The 21,359-nt window shown below is 37.2% G+C and overlaps 1 protein-coding gene across 2 annotated transcripts in view; it reads right to left on the bottom strand.

Annotated features, from left to right (window-relative positions):
• Nucleotides 1–21,359, bottom strand: part of LOC135760479 (complement C3-like) — a 42,919-nt gene that overhangs the window by 12,911 nt on the left and 8,649 nt on the right. Inside the window, exons 11-27 of one of the 2 annotated variants that reach the window (XM_065274471.2) lie at nucleotides 21,290–21,359; nucleotides 21,017–21,163; nucleotides 20,697–20,894; nucleotides 19,103–19,294; nucleotides 18,698–18,850; nucleotides 18,483–18,612; nucleotides 18,334–18,405; nucleotides 17,146–17,340; nucleotides 14,788–14,902; nucleotides 13,509–13,600; nucleotides 13,259–13,398; nucleotides 10,576–10,788; nucleotides 10,387–10,447; nucleotides 1,290–1,379; nucleotides 697–900; nucleotides 483–558; nucleotides 52–211 (exon numbers count right to left, since the gene is read on the bottom strand). In XM_065274471.2, coding sequence (XP_065130543.1) covers nucleotides 52–211; nucleotides 483–558; nucleotides 697–900; nucleotides 1,290–1,379; nucleotides 10,387–10,447; nucleotides 10,576–10,788; nucleotides 13,259–13,398; nucleotides 13,509–13,600; nucleotides 14,788–14,902; nucleotides 17,146–17,340; nucleotides 18,334–18,405; nucleotides 18,483–18,612; nucleotides 18,698–18,850; nucleotides 19,103–19,294; nucleotides 20,697–20,894; nucleotides 21,017–21,163; nucleotides 21,290–21,359 — 2,308 coding nt within the window. The remainder of the gene's footprint in view (nucleotides 1–51; nucleotides 212–482; nucleotides 559–696; nucleotides 901–1,289; nucleotides 1,380–10,386; nucleotides 10,448–10,575; nucleotides 10,789–13,258; nucleotides 13,399–13,508; nucleotides 13,601–14,787; nucleotides 14,903–17,145; nucleotides 17,341–18,333; nucleotides 18,406–18,482; nucleotides 18,613–18,697; nucleotides 18,851–19,102; nucleotides 19,295–20,696; nucleotides 20,895–21,016; nucleotides 21,164–21,289) is intronic. The other variant, XM_073814289.1, reaches the window with a different exon arrangement.

Below are 21,359 nucleotides of genomic sequence, written 5' to 3'. Positions count from 1 at the left end.
TGCATGTTACTATGTTTTGTCCCGAACATATCCAAGCAACCTTTAACTTACAACCATCGCCCCTTGAAGCGCAGGTGCATCCTCTTTGAAAGACCCGTCTGGTAATTGTTTGTTGAGCACCAACCACTTGAGGGCGCTGCAGAGCACATTTTCTTCTACAGCAATGAGGTGATCGGCCATTGCAAAGACTTTAGCAACATATGCTGTCAGCCTTAAACAAAAAAAACAAACAAAAAAAACTGTGTTAAATATGTATTACAGGAAAACTGTATATTTAATTAAATTCAGTTCAAAATGTATTGTCAATTCCCAGACAGCAGATGACTCCGGGCCGCACAAAAGTCATTAACTCTGTGCCGGATCTGCACTGGATCTGTACCAGAGTCTGAGTCGTCTGCAGTCTGGGTTCCCACAAGGCTCAACAAACAATACAGAAAACACATTAAGGTAAAACCCAAATCTCTCTAAACTGTCATTTTTACCATGTGCTGCTGGCTCTGTCTATCCACGCAGCGTAGGACCCATCTGGTTTGCGGTAGCTCAGCTCTCCCTGATAACCTTAACATCAAAGTGATTTTAAATGTTGTTTGTTATTCACATTTGTCACTATTTACATCAAAACATTAAAGATTAGAAAAGTATACTGTACACGTGTGTATTGTGTCAGATTGTTTTAATTGGTTGTTTTCTGCTGACCTTTTCTGATATGGTTAACGGCTTCATCACGGCGCTCCATGCCGACGGTGTGCCACTGATTGGTCCTGTCCAGATAATGAGTGGCAATGAGAGGAAGAGTCATGCCGACCATGTTCTGCTCTCCACACCCACTTGGCTGAACAATAAGTCGACCCATGAAATCTCCACCTATGGCCTGCTCGACTGTTTGACTGATCGCCTCACCTGAATGGGTTTAAAAAGCAGGCTAATAATTCAATTCAGTATAACATTTTCACCAAGAAAGGGGAATGTGTCAGATGTATAGGTGTTTCTCATTACTTAAAGGCGGAGTCCACGATGTTTGAAAAACGCTTTGGAAAAGGAGACGGGCCGACTACCAAAACACACTTGTAGCCAATCAAATCAAATCAAATGCCGGGTTGCGTATGTGTGGGGCGGGTCTATCAACAGAAGGTCCAGATTCTATTGGGGTAGGGGCGTGTTTGTTTAGGTGATTTCAAATATCAACATTGGCTTTCAAACATCATGGACTCCGCCTTTAAACAACGGAAGCAAACAGTTTATCCACTAGCTAATCACTAAATGTTAATTTTACTTTGTTTGATCATTACCAGTTACACTGATGAGAGTGCTAGCTGGTGTGTCTGGAACCCGGTCAGGTGGTGCTTCAGTTCGTATAACTTCATGTTGTTCTCCACCTGCTACAAAGAGAAACAAGAAAATGGAATATGCGTGTTGAAACATGTTATGTAAGAGATAATGTATAGGCAGCCGGTTCTTATCGCAGAAATTAGCCCCGTTAATGGGTGCCTGTATATTATCTCACTTAATAAACAGCTATAAGTAAGGTAAGGAACATTAAATATTGATTTGAAATATTTAATTCAACATGACCTCACAAAGTTCCGTGGTATAGTCACGGAATATTTTGCTCATTTATCTACTCATTTTTCCGTGGCCGTATCACAGACTTTCTTTACCGTGTCATTGTCACGGATTGGTTACTCAACTGCTTTTTCCTATTTTCAAACCATGTCGCTTGGATTTGGGTAGGGATGTCATTTTATGTAAATCTAACCCTAAACCGAAGCAACAATGGTAAGAAAAAGAAAGTCAGTGATACGGTCACAGAAAAATGCTGAGATCCGTGGCAAAATATTCCATGACTATACCACTGACTATACCACTGAAATTTGTGAGATCAGGTTGATTTTATTTGCTTATTTTTAATGCTTATTTTTAATGAATGTTTTTAATTTTGGTTTTAAGCAGGGCCGTGCACAGGGGGGTGGCTAGAGCAACTGCCCCTCTGCCCTAATCAGCTGAGGTGCCCCTCTCACCAACCGCCAACCCGGGTCAAAGTGTTCTGTTACCGCTCGTCTAAAGATCCACCTTTTCTGGTAATCCACTTCGTGATTTCCCGCTCGCTACGCATCATCTCTCACAATCTGTGTCCACTCTTTGAAGGGCGGAGACGACAGTTTGTCGTATTAACAGATGCATTACATTACCTCAGTTGTTAAGCTGCTCAATTAGTAATTTGGTAGTTTGAAGCCGAGAGAGGTCGTGTACTATATTTATTTTTGCTTGGTTGTTTTCTCGTGATCACGACTTAATTTTCTCCTTATCTCGAGATAACAGTTGTATTCCTGTGATGTGATTAAAGCTTACAAAAGAACATAATTTTTAGACAGCAAAAGCATATTTAGCTAAATTAGCATGAATGAACAAATTAGATTTTACTTGGATCGGGGATTCGCTCAAGATGAAACAGATTTGCCAATAATTGACCATTTGATAGCGCGGTGAATTTAGGGACCGTCTATAAAGTATCTCCATAAACGTTTCTATTTAAACAGCATTAAAATGGAGTTACTTAAAGTCAACAAACAGTCACAAAACCAACTGTAAAGTGTTCGTGGTTGTCAACTATGCACACTTTTTTTTATTTTTTATTTTTATTCAAATAAACTGTTAAATACTATTGAAGATAGAAACGTGTACATTGTTACTTTAGAGATGGTCCCTAAATTCACGAACATCAAAATTTATTTATTTATTAAGTCTATCGACAATGAGCTACGCGTGGTAACCCAACTCATATGTTTTAGCAGTCCACTTCAAAATAAACGAATATTATGGACAGGAAATTACATTATGGCATTTGGATTATCATGTCAGGATAACATGAAAACAACTTTTGTTATCTCGAGATCATGAGAAAACAAGCAGCAAAAATAAAAATGTGGATGACCTCTCTTGGCTTTCGTATGTTTTTGTATTTCTGTGGGTAATGATTTGCTCTTGGTCTTCTAAAAGTGCTAACAACTTAGCAAGTAAACATTCTTAGAATTACAGTGATTGTCTAATATAAATAACACCAAATTTGCTGTTGTTGGCACACTTTGTAGACAAAAAAATAAAAACAATGTTTTCACAAAAAAAGAAGACTGCAAAGGAAGGCTGCAAAAGCTCTTCAAAATTGTAAACATGGATTCAAAGCTTCAGCACGTAAATCATATAGAATATTAAGCAGTTTTGTCACACTTTAATTCTTGTTATTAAGTATATTTTCCATTATAATCACTTCTCTTTTTCTGATATTAATCTATAACACATCAGTTTGTTAAAACCATAAATTGTGCCCTCCCCCAGTGCCCCCTTTTTGGTTTGGGCCACTGCCTCTCAAAATGTCTGTGCACGGCCCTGGTTTTAAGATAACATAACACAAACACAATATTTGGTTTAATCATTCGTAAATATAATGTCATATAAGTTATAAGGGCATATTTATATTTCATTTTTGTGTAATATTAAACCGTACCTGTCAAAATTATTTGCAGCCATGTGTTATTAGTTTTGAGTGGTTGTTATCTGGAAATAACGAACCTGCAAATGTCACAGCCAATCAGAATCAAGCACAGTAATGAGCCGTGTAATAAAATGTGTTATATACAAAGTTTTATCATTCAAAAAGCAAATGTTAAAGAGCACTTATTATCCGATTCAAGGTTTTACATTTCCTTTGGTGTGTAAGTATGTGTTAGTAAATGTTAACGATATGCAAAAAGGTACGAATCACAAAGTAAACAATGATGCGAGTTAATGTCTCCCACTTAAATCTCTTTTCTTGGAGTACAACAAACACATGGATTGTAGAAGGGGTGACCCCGAATAGTCGAAGATTCGATACATCGATAAGAGAAGCCTGATTCGACTACCAATCTCACAGTCAAATCGCCGCAGATGTGTTATGAATGATTTCACATATAACAGCTTTCTCCCAATATATTAATATACAGCATATTATGATAATGCTATGCAAATAATATGTGATGTAGCAGCTTTCAATAAATACTTTTAAAATGTGTTAAAGGAATAGTCTACTCATTTTGAATATTAAAATATGTTATTACCTTAACTAAGAATTGTTGATACATCCCTCTATCATCTGTGTGCGTGCACGTAAGCGCTGGAGCGCGCTGCGACGCTTCGATAGCATTTAGCTTAGCCCCATTCATTCAATGGTACCACTCAGAGATAAAGTTAGAAGTGACCAAACACATCAACGTTTTTCCTATTTAAGACGAGTAGTTATACGAGCAAGTTTGGTGGTATAATAGCACTTTTGGGAGTACTTCGACTCGCCTGAAAAGTCCGCTCCCTCTCATAATGGGAGAGGGAGAGTGTTACTGCGCCGAGTCGAAGTACTCCCAAAAGTGCTATTATGCCATAAAATATAGTTCCTCTTTTAAATCCGCTTAGAAAAGCGCTACGTTTTACTTTGTACCACCAAACTTGCTCGTATAACTACTCGTCTTAAATAGGAAAAACGTTGATGTGTTTGGTCACTTCTAACTTTATCTCTGAGTGGTACCATTGAATGAATGGGGCTAAATGTTATCGAAGTGTAGCAGCGCGCTCCAGCGCTTACATGCACGCACACAGATGATAGAGGGATGTATCAACAATTCTTAGTTAAGGTAATAACATATTTTAATATTGAAAATGAGTAGACTATTCCTTTAATAAATCCAACAACCCGTCCATAAGAAGTTTCTATGTTAATAAACCATTGCCTCTATGTTTCTACATTTAAAAGACATAGCTGGCAATTCTCTCTATACTTTCGTTCTTTTAATAATTTCTTTATTTTATTTTATTTATAAATCACTCTGGGTTATCTGATTTATCTATTTGGCTTGTGTTTTGTTTCCGTGCACTTTAGGCATTTTGCACATATTTATTCTGCACCTTGTTACTTCTGACCTTATTTTAATGTTTTTTATTTATTTATTATAAACATAAATTCTAATCTAATTTAAGTCCGTAAATTTTGGATTGCTTTTCGTTGTATCGATGTTGCGCTTTTGTGTGCTGGCCATGGTCCTGGCGCATGCAATTTAGCCTAACGCGCTATCTGCGTCTCATATTAAGAAGTTCATCAAATTCAACATAAATAATTGATTTTTTTCGACGTGAATACGTTTTAAAATGTATTTAAAACAGGGTGGTTATCTTGTTAAAAGTTAAACTACAAAACAGGTAAGCTGTTTCTTTAAATTTCGGTGATGACACATAAAATATCTGTACCGAACCTAGATTTATGCCTGACGCGACTTTCTTGTGATTTAATATTATGGTCGGTGATCACTTTCAAATGATAGAAAAGAGATTCCTAAAATAAAAAATATAAGAATCATTAGGTGTTTCTGTGCAAAATAATAAGTCAAATCAGCAAGCAGGTATTTCTGTGCTAAATAATAACGCTTGGTGTCTATTTCAGTGTTTTACTTATACATATATGTATGTATATAAAGCTTAGTTTTGATCATTTACAGTAACAATCACAAATTATATATCATTTGTCTTTTTTTGGTCATGACTGCTTTGACGTGCTAAATCTCCAAATTAAATAAAAAAAAATTCTCAATGAATGAATTTGAATGAATTACGGTGAAATCCCGGCACATCCGAACGCCAGGGGGCGCTCTTGTGCAGAAACTCCCTTTGTGCCACAGAAGAAGTACACAGTAAAATCCCCAGTGTTAAATTAACACTGCTCGGTGTTTATATAATCCACACCAAGATTGGTGTTAAAAAAACACTAAATCAGTGTTAAAGTTAATAAGATAATGAAGTGATTGAGTCATTAATAGTGAACACCTGCTGGTCATTTTGTGTCAAATCAACTCAATTTTGGAATTGTTCCTGTCTTAAAAATTTTATTTTGTTGACTCTTTTTCTGGAGAAAGTAATACTAAAATGAGGAAGAAAGCCAAATTATTAAATGCAATAGATGAAATCACCATAGTTAAATGAACACTAACATCATCTCTGTTTGAAAACTAAAATTACAACTTGCTTGCAGAGTTACATGGATGATAGGTTTAACTTCTAAAGAACTGCTGTTAATCTGGTTAATAAAGTAAGTCACCATTGCTCCGATTAGTGTTTCCTTTAGTTGGGTACTTGGGTCTTGAAATTTAGTGTTAGATTTCTTCTGCTAATTGTGGCAGTGTGTTTATAAAACACATCTGTTAAAGCAGAGGAAGATGAGAGAAGTGAAGTCTATAACTAACACTATGTTAATTAGTATAAAACTTGGGAGTCAATGATATCGTAAAAAAAAATTATCACTGAATGTAAATGTCTAATTTATGTTCTGCCAAACCTGTGAAGCTCCCATGAAATCCAACAGTGCTGTAAAAGTCCACATACCCTGAAGAGTTAAATATTGTTTACCCAAATCTAATCTGTGGTGCAAGACAGACACACTGAGACATCAACAATCAGCCTATAAAACACAATCATGGTGACAATTAACAACAAAGCTTCATGCCGCAATGCATGCTGGGAACCAGGATTGTAGAAAACTCATTCATAAATCCCATCATGCATTGCAACATGACAAAAATTTAGCAACTTTCTTACCATTAACTGTCACCATCGTTGAGATTTGTATCAGAAATCATGAAGTCTCTCTTAAGCAAAAAACAACAACAACAAAAAACACACTAAAGCGTTACAGCAGTCTCATTCAATACACTGTCATTTGCATAGAGCTTTTTATATGTCTGTTTCTTCATAATAAATTTGTGACCAAATGTTTCAATAATTTGTAGAGTAGAAAATAATAAAAATAAACAACCTGAGAAGGTCTGGAAGGGCTTCCCTCTACATGAAGCAATGAACAAGTGGTTTTACTAAAACATTGTTGCTATTGCTAAAAGAGGAGATTTAGATCAGTGAAGGTCAAGGGACAAATGCCTAACTAAAGGAAACACTAATCACAGTAATGGTGACTTCAAATGACCTCATAACAAACACAAACTTATGATTTAATATGATATATTTTGTGGCAAATGTCTATTTGACTTGTGAGACATCACGTCAGAAAGAAGATTTGTCTACTAAATCACGCGTGTGGATGCTGGAATAGTTGAGCACTTTTTTTGTATTTTGTTCTGACAGCTGTTTAGAAGTTAAACTTATCCATTTAGAAAATAATTCTGCAAGTTATCATTTTATTTTTCAAACAGAGATGCTGATAGAGAGGCAAACGTGAAAGATTGCAGCTTTTGGAGGCATACACCCAACCGTATTGATCTATTGCATTTAATAATTTGTCTATCTTTATTATTTTAGTATTTTCTCCAGAAAACGAGTCATCAAAATAAAAATTTAGAGACAGGAAAATGTCCAAAATGTAATTGATTTGAATGACCAGCAGGTGTTCACCATTAATGTCTTAATCATCACTTCATTATCTCATTAACTTTAACACTGATTCAGAGTTATATTTTTAACACCAGTCTTTTTTAACACCGATCTTGGTGTGGATTATATAAACACCAAATAGTGTTGATTTAACACTGGTAGAGTTAATTTAACACTGGGGATTTTCCTGTGTAGTATTACAAACGCTATTCCAGGAAATGTCTACAGGAATATTTATACGCTGTTCTTCAAATTGTTTCAGATATTTTCATGATAATAAAGAATATTTTGAATGATTTTTATTTAACGAATGTTGCTTTTTTAATTCCACGTCATAAACGACTCAGACTCATAATGATTTTAAATTGATAAGGACTTCCTACTGATCACAGAGCACACTCAAGCTGTGCATGAAACAAAGAATCGCAGCCTTGCGATTGAGAATTGATTTCAGACAGGCATTTTTATTGAGACACTCGATTGAATCGTTACATCCCTAAAAATAACCCCATGATTTACTCACCTCTAAGCCATCCAGTGTTAAGGTGCATTAGGCATAAAAAAAAGTTTGGTTCTGGTTGGTTGTCAGTTTAGGTCATGGGTCGGTAGGGAATTATTTTTTATTTATTTATTTTTTCAGTGGCAGCAAGAGATAGGTAGGAAATTGTTAAATATTTAAATTGAATAGCAGATATATTTGAGGTGACTTTGGCTGTATTGCGTGTTTGTCTCACGCAGCATAGAGCCATGTCTCCACAGATGATCTCTTTTTAATGGAGTGTGTGTTTGTGTGTGTGTGTGTGTGTGTGTGTGTGTGCGTGCGTATGTGTGTGTGTGTGTGTGTGTGTGTGTGTGTGTGTGTGTGTGTGTGTGTATGCACCAAGCAGTGTTTATTTAACACCGGGGATTTTGCTGTGTATAATTTACTAGAGACAAATAAAAACTGCAAATAATTAAAAGATCAGATGGTGGAATAGTCTTCATCTATCAAAGATGAGTATCTATCGATCAACGTTTGATTTGTGTAATTAAAATACATTATTTTATTACACTATACAATGAGTTATATCCAGTGTTATCCAGTTAACATACTGCAATTAGACGAGTGACATACATACTTTAGTCCTTAACACGTTTCTAGTCTTCTATTAAGTTTTCTCGACGTGGGAACCATTCTTAAGGGCGATTTATAGTCGTGCGTAGGTTCTACGCCGGATTGGTCCACCACAACCCCTCCCGTCAGGTAAAAAAAACTGTGTCATAGGTATTTCCGTTTGCGACGGTGAAAATAAAGAATGGCCAAGTTGAGGAGTGATTAAACTCAAACTACAACAAAAGTCGCTGTTTATGTACATCCATCATTGCTGGTCTTCTCAAATTATACACAACAAGTTGCTGTTTCTTCTTTGTTTGTGGATTAACTTGCAAAGCTTCTTCTTCTTTGGCATTCGCGCTGCTACTGTGGTTACCTGCGTGGTTACTGCCTACCAGCGGCCTGCGCGTGTGTTTGCACGTTGACGCGGACGACGACGAAAAAGTATAAATGAAAACGGACGCGGAACCTACGCCGTCCCAGCTACGCCGTAGGACCTACGCACGACTATAACGAGCCCTTTACCCCTCTCTCTCTCTCTCTCTCTCTCTCTCTCTCTCCCTCTCTCTCTCTCTCTCTCTCTCACACACACACACACACACACACACACACACACACCTCTAAAATGTCAAATGATCCTGTGTGCGCGTTCGTGAAGTTCTGAGTTTTTGTTTGAACTACATATATTCAACTTGTAAGAAGACTCGTTTAAAGGGAAAAACATGTTTTTTCGCGGCAATTGCACCGCCCAATTCGCGTCATTTGCGCGGACGCGTTTGATTGCATCTTTGCATTGATTTTGTATGTAATCTAATCTCGCAAAACATTGAACTTTGGTGAGTATGCCCATAATGAATGGCAGCACATTATTCCCTTCGCGTAAGTGTGTGTGTGTGTGTGTGTGTGTGTGTGTGTGTGTGTGTGTGTGTGTGTGTGTGTGTGTGTGTGTGTGTGTGTGTGTGTGTGTGTGTGTGTGTGTGTGTGTGTGTGTGTGTGTGTTTGAGAGAGAGAGAAAGAGAGAGAGAGGGAAAAGTAAATGCAGCTGAACGAATACACTGCGTGTTTTAAAGTAAAAAAATACATAGCCTTGGTTTGTGCTCTCTGGAAGAGAAAAGCCCACTTGCATGTCGTTGTTCAGCTCGTCTTTTTTGGTCTGTAAGTTACAACTTTCGGCGGGGGCAAAAGATTACGTTGCTGTGCACGAAACAGCATCTCGAATGCACACCAAAAGTTAACAGTGCCTTTGTAAGTGACGAACGATGTGTGAACGATTGTGTTAACGACCGTGTAGCTGCCTTGTTTGTTAGCATTGCTGGAGGACGTTGCATCGCGTGCTTTACAAAAACGGTGCTGTACTAAAAGGTAAATCATAGTTCGCCTCAAAGTTTTTATTTGTGTATTTATTTAATGTGTATTATTTCTTCCCCAAGCTCATAAAATAAATTTGGGTCGCACATAAATTGACAGGGTCGGTCGGAAACCAGAACCAAACTATTTTTTTTATGCCTTATCACCACCTAACTCAGTCTCGTCACCCAACGGCACTCTCATCAAAGAGCACAGAGTCATTCCAACTCAGTAGATGGCGATAATGCACTTGGTGCCTCTTGCTATTAAACAAATGTGACTTGGCCAAAACCGGAAGCTACATGGCGATATGCAGACATGGCATCAGAGTGATACAACTTCCTTAAAAAGACTTTGATTATACTATAAAATCAGTGTTCACGATTGTACCTAGATTCTCTCTGGAATAATGGAAATCATTCAAATGTTTATGGTATGGGTCGTCATACCATTACAACCCTACAGTGTATATACTGATATTCACTGCATTTTCATTATTTCACTAAATTAAATTAGATAATCTTTCTATGAATTAAATTTAATTTTACCTATCTTAGAAGGACTAAGCTCCACATTTTTCTCCATCAGCTGCATTAATACACCCTCAGACTGAAGGAGAAAGAAAAAGTTATCAACCAGTAATTTGAAAATTTGTATTTATTATTACATAAACAAATCAACAGATAAAACAGAAAAATGTCTTTGCTAAAACACCCAGAATTCCCAATCAGACTTACCACCACCTTCAGGGTCTTCCTCACTCCATCAGTGTTGACAGAATCATATGCTGCAGCTTTCACCTCAATCTGGTGATTGCCCAGCTCCATTGGAATAATCACAAATAGAACAGATCTTGTAGAAAGGCGGTCGACTTCAACCACTTGTCTGTATTTACGCTTCTTACTAGCAGAACTGCAAACACTTTCTGTCTCCATAAACTCCACACGCACCTATTAAAAATGAGAGAGTAGACAGATCTGAATGTAGATCAAAATCTGGAGCAAACTAGCAGTCTTTAACTGAGTCTGCTTTATAAATCTTTCTAATAAAATTAATCGGAAACCACACCAAGTTGACAAGTTACAAAGAAAATGGCAAATAAGAAAAAGGAAGAAGAGAAATGAATAGCTCATACGCGAAAAGCCACATAACGCTGTCTCTGTCAAAAATTAGATAATGATAGAAACCGAATATTCACTAAATCTTGTTCGGTGAATTGCTTTTAGAAGGTTTTGCCAACATATGCACTTTTTTCAGCAAAAGATGGAATACCAAATGAAACTAGCTGCATATATAATAGCTGCAACCAGCAGTCACAGGGCCCTCTCACCATGTCGACAATGCTACATGGTGGCCCTAGAAAAAAGTGCATGGTGGGCACATACAATTAAGTGGTTAAATATAAGTGGATTATTTTAAAGTCTGTTTTAAGTGACACACTGTTGTTTGTTGCCAGTTGGTGGCCCTATATCTGTGATTAACGATAACTACATCAATAGACCCCATATCCAAACCTATGTCTCAGATGTGATTGAAATTACTCAGTGTATGCAGTAGACACTTCCTGTTTCACTGATTTTGCAATGTATTTCCTTGCCATGGTGACATTGTTCGAGATATCAGAAATCTGTACACAATGTATCATGTTCAATGTCTTGACATCATGTTAACCACGTTTGGTGGCATTCCCATGAAGCCCCTAGAAGGAGTATTTAAAAGTTCAGGATTTTAGGCAAAACTAACCCCACATTTTAGATAAAAGGGGGTGCTAGAAAGCCCCCTACCACACCCTTGTCTGAACTTTTGCCTACATTTAACGGCTGAAAACTATTTTGTGTTTGCCAAATTACATGTTATTCTAAGCATGCCAAGAGCTTCATATATACTGGATATAAAATTAAAGTTTGATGCATTACCATGATAACAGCATTCGAGATATAAAAAAATCTGTTCACAATTTAGTATCTCCAATATCTTGTGTTAATTGCATGAATCCTTTAGTAGGAATAATAAAAGTTCACTGCATGCACCTTCCACAAAATCTAAAATGGCTGACTTCCTGTCCGGCACCCGTGATTTTTTTTCCCAAACCAGTTCAGATAGGAGTTTTACTTAAACATGAGCTCAGGGGCAGAAAGAAATTTGATTGGTTCACAAAAATGACCAATGAAATTCCTCAATGGGAGCCTTCAAGGCAGCTTCTGCAGTGAAGCAGTTCGAGCTCACCGTTGGTCAGGTGAGTAGCGCAGATGGTTAGATAGGAATGTGACTGTTTTGAATTCAGCTTGAAATGTTTTGAGCATTTAAATTACGTGTTTCCACGTTTTAACGTGTCCGTGGCACGAATTTCATTTTCGTGCCAGTTTCACGTGTTGGTTACTCAATTGTTTTTCCTATTTTCTTACCATTGTTGCTTGGGATTGGGGTTAGAACAACTTTCTGTTACATAAAATGACATCCTGACCCTAACATCAAGTGAAAACAGTTTAAATTTCTGACAAATAAATGTATAAACCACTGCCATTCTAACCCAGACACAACTTCATCCTCACGCGAAAACAGTTTAAAAATAAAAGAAACCCACAAATCTAACCCCAATCGACAATGGTTTGAAAAAAGGAAAAAAATTAAGTAACCAACACGTGAATCTGGCACGAAAATGAAAGTCGTGCCACGGACACATGAAAACGTGGAAACACTTAACTTAAACGCCCAAAACATTTCGAGCTGAGTTCAAAACCAGTCACATTCCTATCTAACCATCTGCGCTACTCACCTGACCAACGGTGAGCTCGAACTGCTTCACTGCAGAAGCTGCCTTGAAGGCTCCGGTTGAGGACTTTCATTGGTCATTTTTGTGAACCAATCAAATTTCTTTCTGCCCCTGAGCTCATGTTTAAGTAAAACTCCTATCTGAACTGGTTTGGGGAAAAAAATCAAGCGTCCGCCATAGTTAATGGATGTCACAGCGAAAGTTGTTCGGGTCAATGAGAACTATATATGTATCAACACCTATGTATATGTGCGTATCTATGCACAGATTGTTTTTGCATTTTGCATTACCCCCCGCCATGCCTATGTGCCAGCCTTTGCTCATGTCCTAGTGGCTGATGACTCTGACGTTTGTGCCAAGTTTCAAGACTTTTTAACATGTTAAGGGGACAGGGACCCAAATTTGCCCAAAGTGTTAAAATAAATAAAAAGAAATACAATAGGGCTTCGCACCTACTGTACGATGTAGGGCTCTGGGCCCTAATGACTAAAGTGACTTTTGTGAAAAAAACACATTTCAAATACTGACTAATAAAACATTTTCATTGCAATTAAAGCGAAATTATAGAAACTAAATATAAGTATTATAAGAATGCACTTTGAGAGGGTTTTGCATCTGAACTCTTCAAATACTACAGACAGATTTACCTTTGTCTTTTGTGGGGTGTAATTGTGAATAATGGCTTTGATTTCCAGTTGCTCGTTGCGAACGGCTGAGTATGGCATCTTGAGGTCGATAAAAAAATTCTTAAAAACTATCATCTCCTGAGGATCTGCCACACAGATACCTTTAAGGAAAAAGACAGTGGGATGCAGAACATTTTAAAAAGCAGTATTTTAGCTCAAAAACTTTTTATAGGAAATCATAAATTCGCAATATTCTGCATCTTCAACTTACCATTTGTGTCTGACAGGCTGATCCCTAAGATTTGCCAAGTAGTGATAGATTCTTTCAGGTAAATTCTTTCTTTGGTGAGTGATGTTGTTAAACTGGAATATGAGAAAATAAAAAGTTAAAGTCCAAACTGTTGGATCAACTTTAAAAAAAAATACTTAAATTGGTAACGCCTAAAATATTTAAACATTTTCAACTTAAAGTCGCAATGAAATTGAAATGAAAAACTGTAATCTGTTTTGAAATATTGTGGTATTTTTTCAGAAAAAAATTATCTGTAAGCAGAACATTTGTGTCCTAATAACTTTAATCAAAAACAAAAATCTCCTCCCCTCCTCAAAAGACCTCTCTTTACTTCCGGTCGTATGGTATGGCAGGTGGGCGGGGACCGGGAAAAGATCGCAGCGATTAGCAAATAGCAACATGACCCAACTTCAAATAATCAAATCTGTTTTCCTTGGACAAATTCAAGTCCAACCCTGCCTTTACTTATCTCAAAAGCCGTTTCACTTGGATATCGCCACAGGAAAATAAGACAATCGCTACTTTCATTTAATGGTGACTTTAAAGTGGGAAATTTTAGGTAAAATGTTTAATTTTTAGACGTTAGCAAATTGAAGTAATTTTAAAGTTAATCTTACACAACACAGTTGCTGATTTTCAAGTTAAGGTAGAGATAAATATAGATGAATAGCACAGAGTAAACCCTCTGAACCGATTATTAGTCCACACAGTCTGCCACTCTAACAGGGACGCTAAAGGTCATGACCTCTATTGTCTGTCACTAGAGCACCTCTTGAGGTCTGGAGTGAGGTTTAGTACTGTAGTCATTCATTAGCTGGCCTTTGTTACATATGCAAATTAATTTTTAATTTTATTGTAACATTAAAGTTTTGGATATGTTTTGTTTCACAGGGATGGGTCATAGCGATGCCTGTACACTTGTGCCTGCTACTCTTGCCCCTAATGCCACGGTCACACTAGACTTTTTGTTTCATTGACTTTCATTCATGTGAATGTGGCAAACCGATGCAAGCTCCTGTAAAAAAAATTGCATTTCGCTGCGTTTATTGGTTAACATTTGGCAAACTCTGACTTGCAAATTTATATCACTTGAGGACCAATACGAAATCGACACGTTTCGTATGTGACCTTTTCAGAAAAATAGAGGATTTTTTTTGCACATATGACCGTCCACTCCACGATTGTAATTTGGGTCATTAGGTACCACAGGCTCGGCTCCACGTATCGAATATGAACCATGCTTAAGACTCCCACTTACCAGTTTTTGTCTCTGCAAGCGGGGAGAGTTACTTCCTCCCAAAGCCAACTCTCAGGGAACTGTGTCCGTGACACAATCTCATCAGATGATGTATAATAGTCATCATCTTCTTCACCTACGTTAACAGATGAAATTAATATGAGGGAGTGTTTAGGTAAAAAAATAAAATAATCTAAGCATATTAAAGGCCACCTATTATGCAAAATATTTTTTGGACATCTATGTGTGTTGGCAGTGTGTGAACACAACAACCCAACAATACAAAAAATCCAACCCTTAAAGGGGACATATTATGAGATTTTTTTAAGATGTAAACATAGGGCTCTATCTTACACCCGGCGCAATGCAGCGCAATGCGCGACGCAAGTGTCTTTTGCTAGTTTCCACCCTGCGCAATTATAATTTTCACGTTTAGCGCCACGTTGTTTAAATATCAAATGCATTTGCGCCCCCTTTTGCGCCCATGGGCGTTCTTGTCTGAAAACGAGGTGTGTTTAGGCGCATTGTTGGCGCGTTGCTATTTTGAGGCAACTAAAATAGACTACGCCATTGACCAACAAAAACCTGCTTTAAAGTCTAAAGTCAATGGCGCAATATGTTATTTTGTTATTTAAAGAGCGCATTAGTAATATGCGCCTAAACGGGACGACAACGCGGGTTTGCTAATCACATGGCAGCAGCACAAAAACGCTTTTAAATATGAAAGATTAAAGAATTGAATGTAAAAGATTATTATTGAGTCTCTTGGACATAAATGAGGACAGATTATGAGACGTTAGAAAGCACAAAGAGCTGCTTCACCTGCAGTCTGGTAAGTAAATAAATGCTTTGCTTTAAACAAATGCATCTATTTTTAAACGTTTTTAAATGCTATCTTACGGATTTATTGTACATGATGACACTGTACCTGTGGATATGGTAAGATGAGAAACATTTTAAATAATGCTTTGTAAAAAATCCCGGCCATATGGCGCTGTTCTAGTGCTGAAACGCTTCGGCTCTCTGCGCGTTTGTAAATCCTTTATCTTTTGTTTGTATTTTTAGAATACAAACCTTTTCTTGCATATTTGCTAATCATTTTATGCGATTACATTGATTATGTAAGATATCAATACATTTAGGACAGCAATTCAAAGCCTGATATTTGTACTTCTATGACTAAGAAAAAGAAAAAGGCTTTTAAAGGTTTTAATAATAAAAAATTCAATAAAAATGAAAACAACAATTTTTTAACATTATTCTTAAACTGGTGGCCTTCTTCCTCCGCTTAGTTCTTCAGTTTACAAGGTCCGTTATCTAAATAGGGATTACGCACAGCGACAGCGCAACTGGCTTTTAAAGGGGATGATAGCTGAGTCTCTCATTGGTTTACTGCACGTTACGCCCAAAACACACCCATTACTCATTAGGAAAATATGTACAACCCTTTTCGACCCTGCGCTCGGCGCACAAACCATTTTTCCCGTTGTTAAAATAGCAAAAGTGGCATCGGACACGCCCATTTAGACCGTGCACCGTGCGCTTTAGATGGTTTGTTGCAATTGAAACTCTATTGTGCTGTGAATTATTTTCTCTCTCTCTCTTTTTTCTTTGCACTAAATGGTTGTGCTGTGGTTGGATAGTGCAGATAAAGGGGCGGTATTACCTTATTCTGACATCACAATAAGGGCCAAATTACAATGACCTATTTTTTCACATGTTTGCAGAAAATGGTTTACCAAAACTAAGTTACTGGGTTGATCTTTTTCACATTTTCTAGGTTGATTGAAGCACTGGGGACACAATTATAGCAGTTAAACATGGAAAAAGTCAGATTTTCATAATATGTCCCCTTTAAGTTTCTTTTAAACCCCAATAAACCAAAGCAGTCTCATTAGACATGCTGTTTTGATTCTCTTGGTAATGTGACGTCCCACTGATAAAGCACCACCCATGGCTTTTGGGTAAAGTTCATGATCGGATCGGAAAATAAATGCATGCACGTGATTTCTCCAGAGAGAAATAGTGGACGATAAGCAAACTTATGCATTTCTGAGTATATTTTCCATAATCTGTGAGAGAAAAGGGCACAAATATACAGATTGGCTGTACAAACGAAGGTGCAAGGGTGTCGGTTTAAGATTTATCCACACCGGGACTTGGTTTAAAATATCAGATTCAGGCTCTCAAATCCATCTGGAGAAAATGCAGATTCTATAAAAAAATTATGTATACAGCTAAAGTAAAAGCATCTCTGTGTGGACCAGCTTTAACATTAAATCTTATAAAAACAGGCATATTATGTGCCCTTAATTCAGACAATAATTTCTTAGAGACAAAAAGTTTGGAAAAGCTAACAATATTTGTTAGGATACGTACTACGAGCCAGAATCAAGTCTTCATCTCCAGCTTTCTCTTTGCTGATTTTCATCTGGTTACAGCAGTGCAGGAAAGCCTGAACACATTCTTGTCCATCTATGATGTACGTGGATCGTCGTTCACAGGTGTAGCCGAGTTTATTTTCCTTCATTCCATCCACACAGCACTTCTTCAGCTCACCAGTGTATTTACTAGCTGAAAGCACAACAGTAGAACAATGAGAAGTGTTCCTGTACAGTAACTCGTAAGTACTGTAGTGCAATGTGTATAAGGTCGTGGGTTTAATCTCAGAGATCACACTGTACTGTACTGATTAAAACATTAGCACTGCAAATGCATAAATGTACAAATAGGGAAATATAGTCAGTCGAATAATGAAAAAAGATAAACATCATTAAAGATACATACATTTGGGAAACATGAAATTCTGTGTTTGAGAAATTATGAGTTGGATATAAGAGGGATTTGGGAGCTGTAAAGCACATAAAGGCAAAATGTGCCAATGCTCAGAACATCCATTCTTACTTACACACTGCAAGGTAAATCAGGGAATTTGACAATAAAGAGGTGGTTTCCCGGACAGGGCTTATCCAGTCCCAGACTAAAATGCATGTTTGAGCCGCCTTAACATATTTCCCCGCCATTGATGAGTTAACTCAAGTCAATTAAGAGAAAATGCTTCCCTGCAATTGACCAGTATTTCCATCAATCCGTATTATCCACCAGGTGATGCTCTTCCGCAACTTATATAACCTAGAATCAACACCTCACAGGAAAGAGTAAGAACTCTGTGTATGTTCTGAGAATCACTCTGAAACTGATTTCTATCAAGAGTCCTTCACAAAAAATGTATTATCTCTGATGATAAGAGAACTAAGGTAGGATTAAATATTTTGAAATCATGAAAAATGCTGGCACTGGTTGGCAACTTTTTTTAAAAACGCTGGTGGGGAAACAGTTCATTTAAAAACACCTTGCACTGACATAGGCTACTGTACCTTTACATATATGAATGCCAATGTTTTGTCTCTAAATGCATTTTTGTAAGTTTTGTTTTTAAAAACTACTTAAATTTCCTAATATAACTAATGCCTAGTCCTGGTTTAATCTAAACCCTGTCTGGGAAAATTCCCTCAAAATGTTTTAACTTCAGATTAAATCTTTATGCAAAATTGTCTGGCTCCTCACCAAGTGTCGTGGTGACCTGTAGAATACCCTCAGATCTCCGTCTTCTCCTTGAAGGGACAGGACATTCAGGCACTAGAGGACAATAACATACAAAATTAATAACATACTCTTTTTATAAGGACTTGTTTTAAAAATGAAATAGAGATTACTTGTTCTGGTACTGGTTCCTCCACCAGTGTTGGACTCAAACATCAACCCAGCGTCATAGAAAACCCCCATACTGTCTTTACCACTGCCTGCTGTACAACCAGTGTCATGTTTCTCAATGATGTCCCAGATCTACAGACAGCAAACAGACCAGTTAAGAAAGCTTTACACCAGTGAAACTCATGTAATGTTTGTACGGCGTAGCGAGATTTATAACCTTAGACTGAGTTAATCTGTTCTTGTTGAGCACATGCACAGCCTTGTCAACCACCACCAGTCCAACTTTAGCCCCAGGGTCTCCGGTTATTTGCAAGCTGAACTCATCACCTGGGCTGTAAGTATTGGCCTTGTTCTTTACCTGAAGTTCAAGCTGTTGAATGAGAGACAAAAAGGCAGAACATTAGAATAATTCAGAGAAGTGTTCAAATATGGAGAATGAATTGTCGTGTTAGATTGGCCAACAATGTTTTGGTTCATACAAATGCACTACACCTCAAGAAGACGCACACTTCTGTACGGTTTTCTTTCATTGAAAGGTATGTGAATGCATTAATATAAAATGAAAAAAATAATTGTAATTTGATAATGGTTCCTAGTCATTTTTTGTTATGGTTTACTTTACCTTTCCCATGCACGTGTCCTTCACATCAACCCAGACTGAATCAGACACCACCTCATTTGAACCCACATGATAATAAGCCACGAAGCGAAAGGACGGCACCATGTCTTTGGTTACAATTAGAGACAGAGTCACCAGAGATTGCCGTTCTCTCTTGAATCTGCCTACATTCACAATCTGCCCTTTACTGGTGATCTGAAAATAAAAACAGATTAGTAAAAACATATAATCTAAAACATAAAGCTATTCTTCTGGATTACATTACCGTAAACCTAGCTTATCTAGTCTAAAATATTACAAGAAATGAATCTGATAATCTGATAAAGTCAGATATTACATTTGTTCTCAGTTTGTCACACCACAGAAAAATATAAAATAAGTTATCAAAATATTGGAAAAACAGGCAGGATTCTCTGCTCTCAAATGCTGGGGCTGCAGTTGTTGCTAAAACCACGCCCACTCACAAAAAGCTCCCGTCTCTCTCAAATTTCAAATACAGCTACAACCTGAATGGATACTTGTGATTGTGTTAAGGGTAGGGCCAGGCTCGATGGCTCCAGTCCATCATCGAGCCACTGTTTTAGCCCCACCCAAATAGTCCTGAACACAGAAATGTGGAGAAACTGTTAAACAGTGTAACTCCACAATTCAGTACTACATAGTTCACAGTCTTTGTGGCGTGTTTCAGCAATACATTTTTAACATTTAACATTTGTTTACAATTATCACTAGTACTGTTTGCTAGCTGACCCAGCTAACAGAAAAAAGTTCTAAGAACTTTCCCTAAAAGTTCCCAGCGTTCCCAAAAACGTTCTGTGGTGGTAAGTACGTAATGGTGAAGATCATCACCTAATTAATTTATTAATCGAAAGTTTATTTTCTTTCAATGATGTAAATAAGATCCAGCACTTTCACAGCAGTTTGTCATTAAAGAGTTTTGAAAACTTTGGACAAAATATCCACTGTACAATTGGGACGAACAAACATCAAGAATCAGACTATAAATCGCAACCATGGTGACAATTAAATGAAAAACTTCATGCTGCAATGCATGCTGGATATCAAAAAAATACAAATCTCATTCAGGACTCCCAGCATGCACTGCAGCATGGATAAATAATGATTTTTTTACTATTTTATTTGTCACCATGGTTGAGATTCATAGTCTGATTATTGATGCTTAATGACAAACTGCTGTGAAAGTGCTGGATCTCATTTACACTATTGACAGAAACTTTTTCTTAGTAAATTAATTAGGTGATGATCTTCACCATTACGTACTAACCACCACAGAATTACACTATTAACTTTACATGTTCATAACAAATGTGGTGTATTAACACAAAGTTAACTACCAGGGAAAAAACTAGCAAGCAACAAGTCAAGGGTCAAGAGTCCAACTAAAACAAACACTAATCACAATAATGGTGACTTAAAATGAAACAAAACATCAACATTTATAATGATGCATCCTTATTTTTAAAAATCAAAATCAGCTGTGGCTTTTTGCTTGCTGCCATACTTGCCACATGACTGGAACAGTTGAAACAAACGTTTATTACACTATGCACCATCATATATAACTAATTTCTCTTACCATGTATGTGTAATCTTGATTTTTGACTCCTGGACTATTTCCTGTGTTCAGATTGACTTTCATTTGATTATCAATTTCAAGCTCAGCTGCATCAATGCCAACATGCAGGTAGTTGTTGGTTTTGGGTTCATAGGCCTGAGCTGTCATTTTCTTCACTGCCTGCTGTTCAGGTCGTAATGTTGGGTCTATTGTATTTACCTAGAAAATGATATATCGATAACAAGAATATATGTATACATGCATATTTTCAATCAATTTTCACTTAATTTTAGAATGAACTGAATCTCTGCACTAGATCAGCAATGATAGTCAGATCTTACGGTGATCTGCAGTGTTGAAGATCCTCCCTTTGAATTGATGGTGACTTTTGCAATGCCATTGGCTTGTGTTTGACCTCTGACCCCTCCAGGGTTGACCTCTACTGGCACATTTACAGCAGGTGTCAGGTCAGGATTTGTCACGTAAACCTTTCATAAAAACCCAGACAAAACACTTTCAAAAACTTGAAAGCTTGGTAACATTTATAATCAATTTTCAAGTGCTTATCAAGACATCTTCCTTCAGTTTATCATCTTTCTCGTCTAGTTTTGTACCGAGACATCAAAAGGCATCCCAGGTTTGAAGAAGTGAGGTGTCCTCTTGAAGTGGATGGTGTATGGTGAC

The sequence above is a fragment of the Paramisgurnus dabryanus genome, chromosome 4, assembly GCF_030506205.2.
Source record: "Paramisgurnus dabryanus chromosome 4, PD_genome_1.1, whole genome shotgun sequence".
Classification (NCBI taxonomy): Eukaryota; Metazoa; Chordata; class Actinopteri; order Cypriniformes; family Cobitidae; genus Paramisgurnus; species Paramisgurnus dabryanus.
This window is presented reverse-complemented; position numbering and strand designations above follow the sequence as displayed.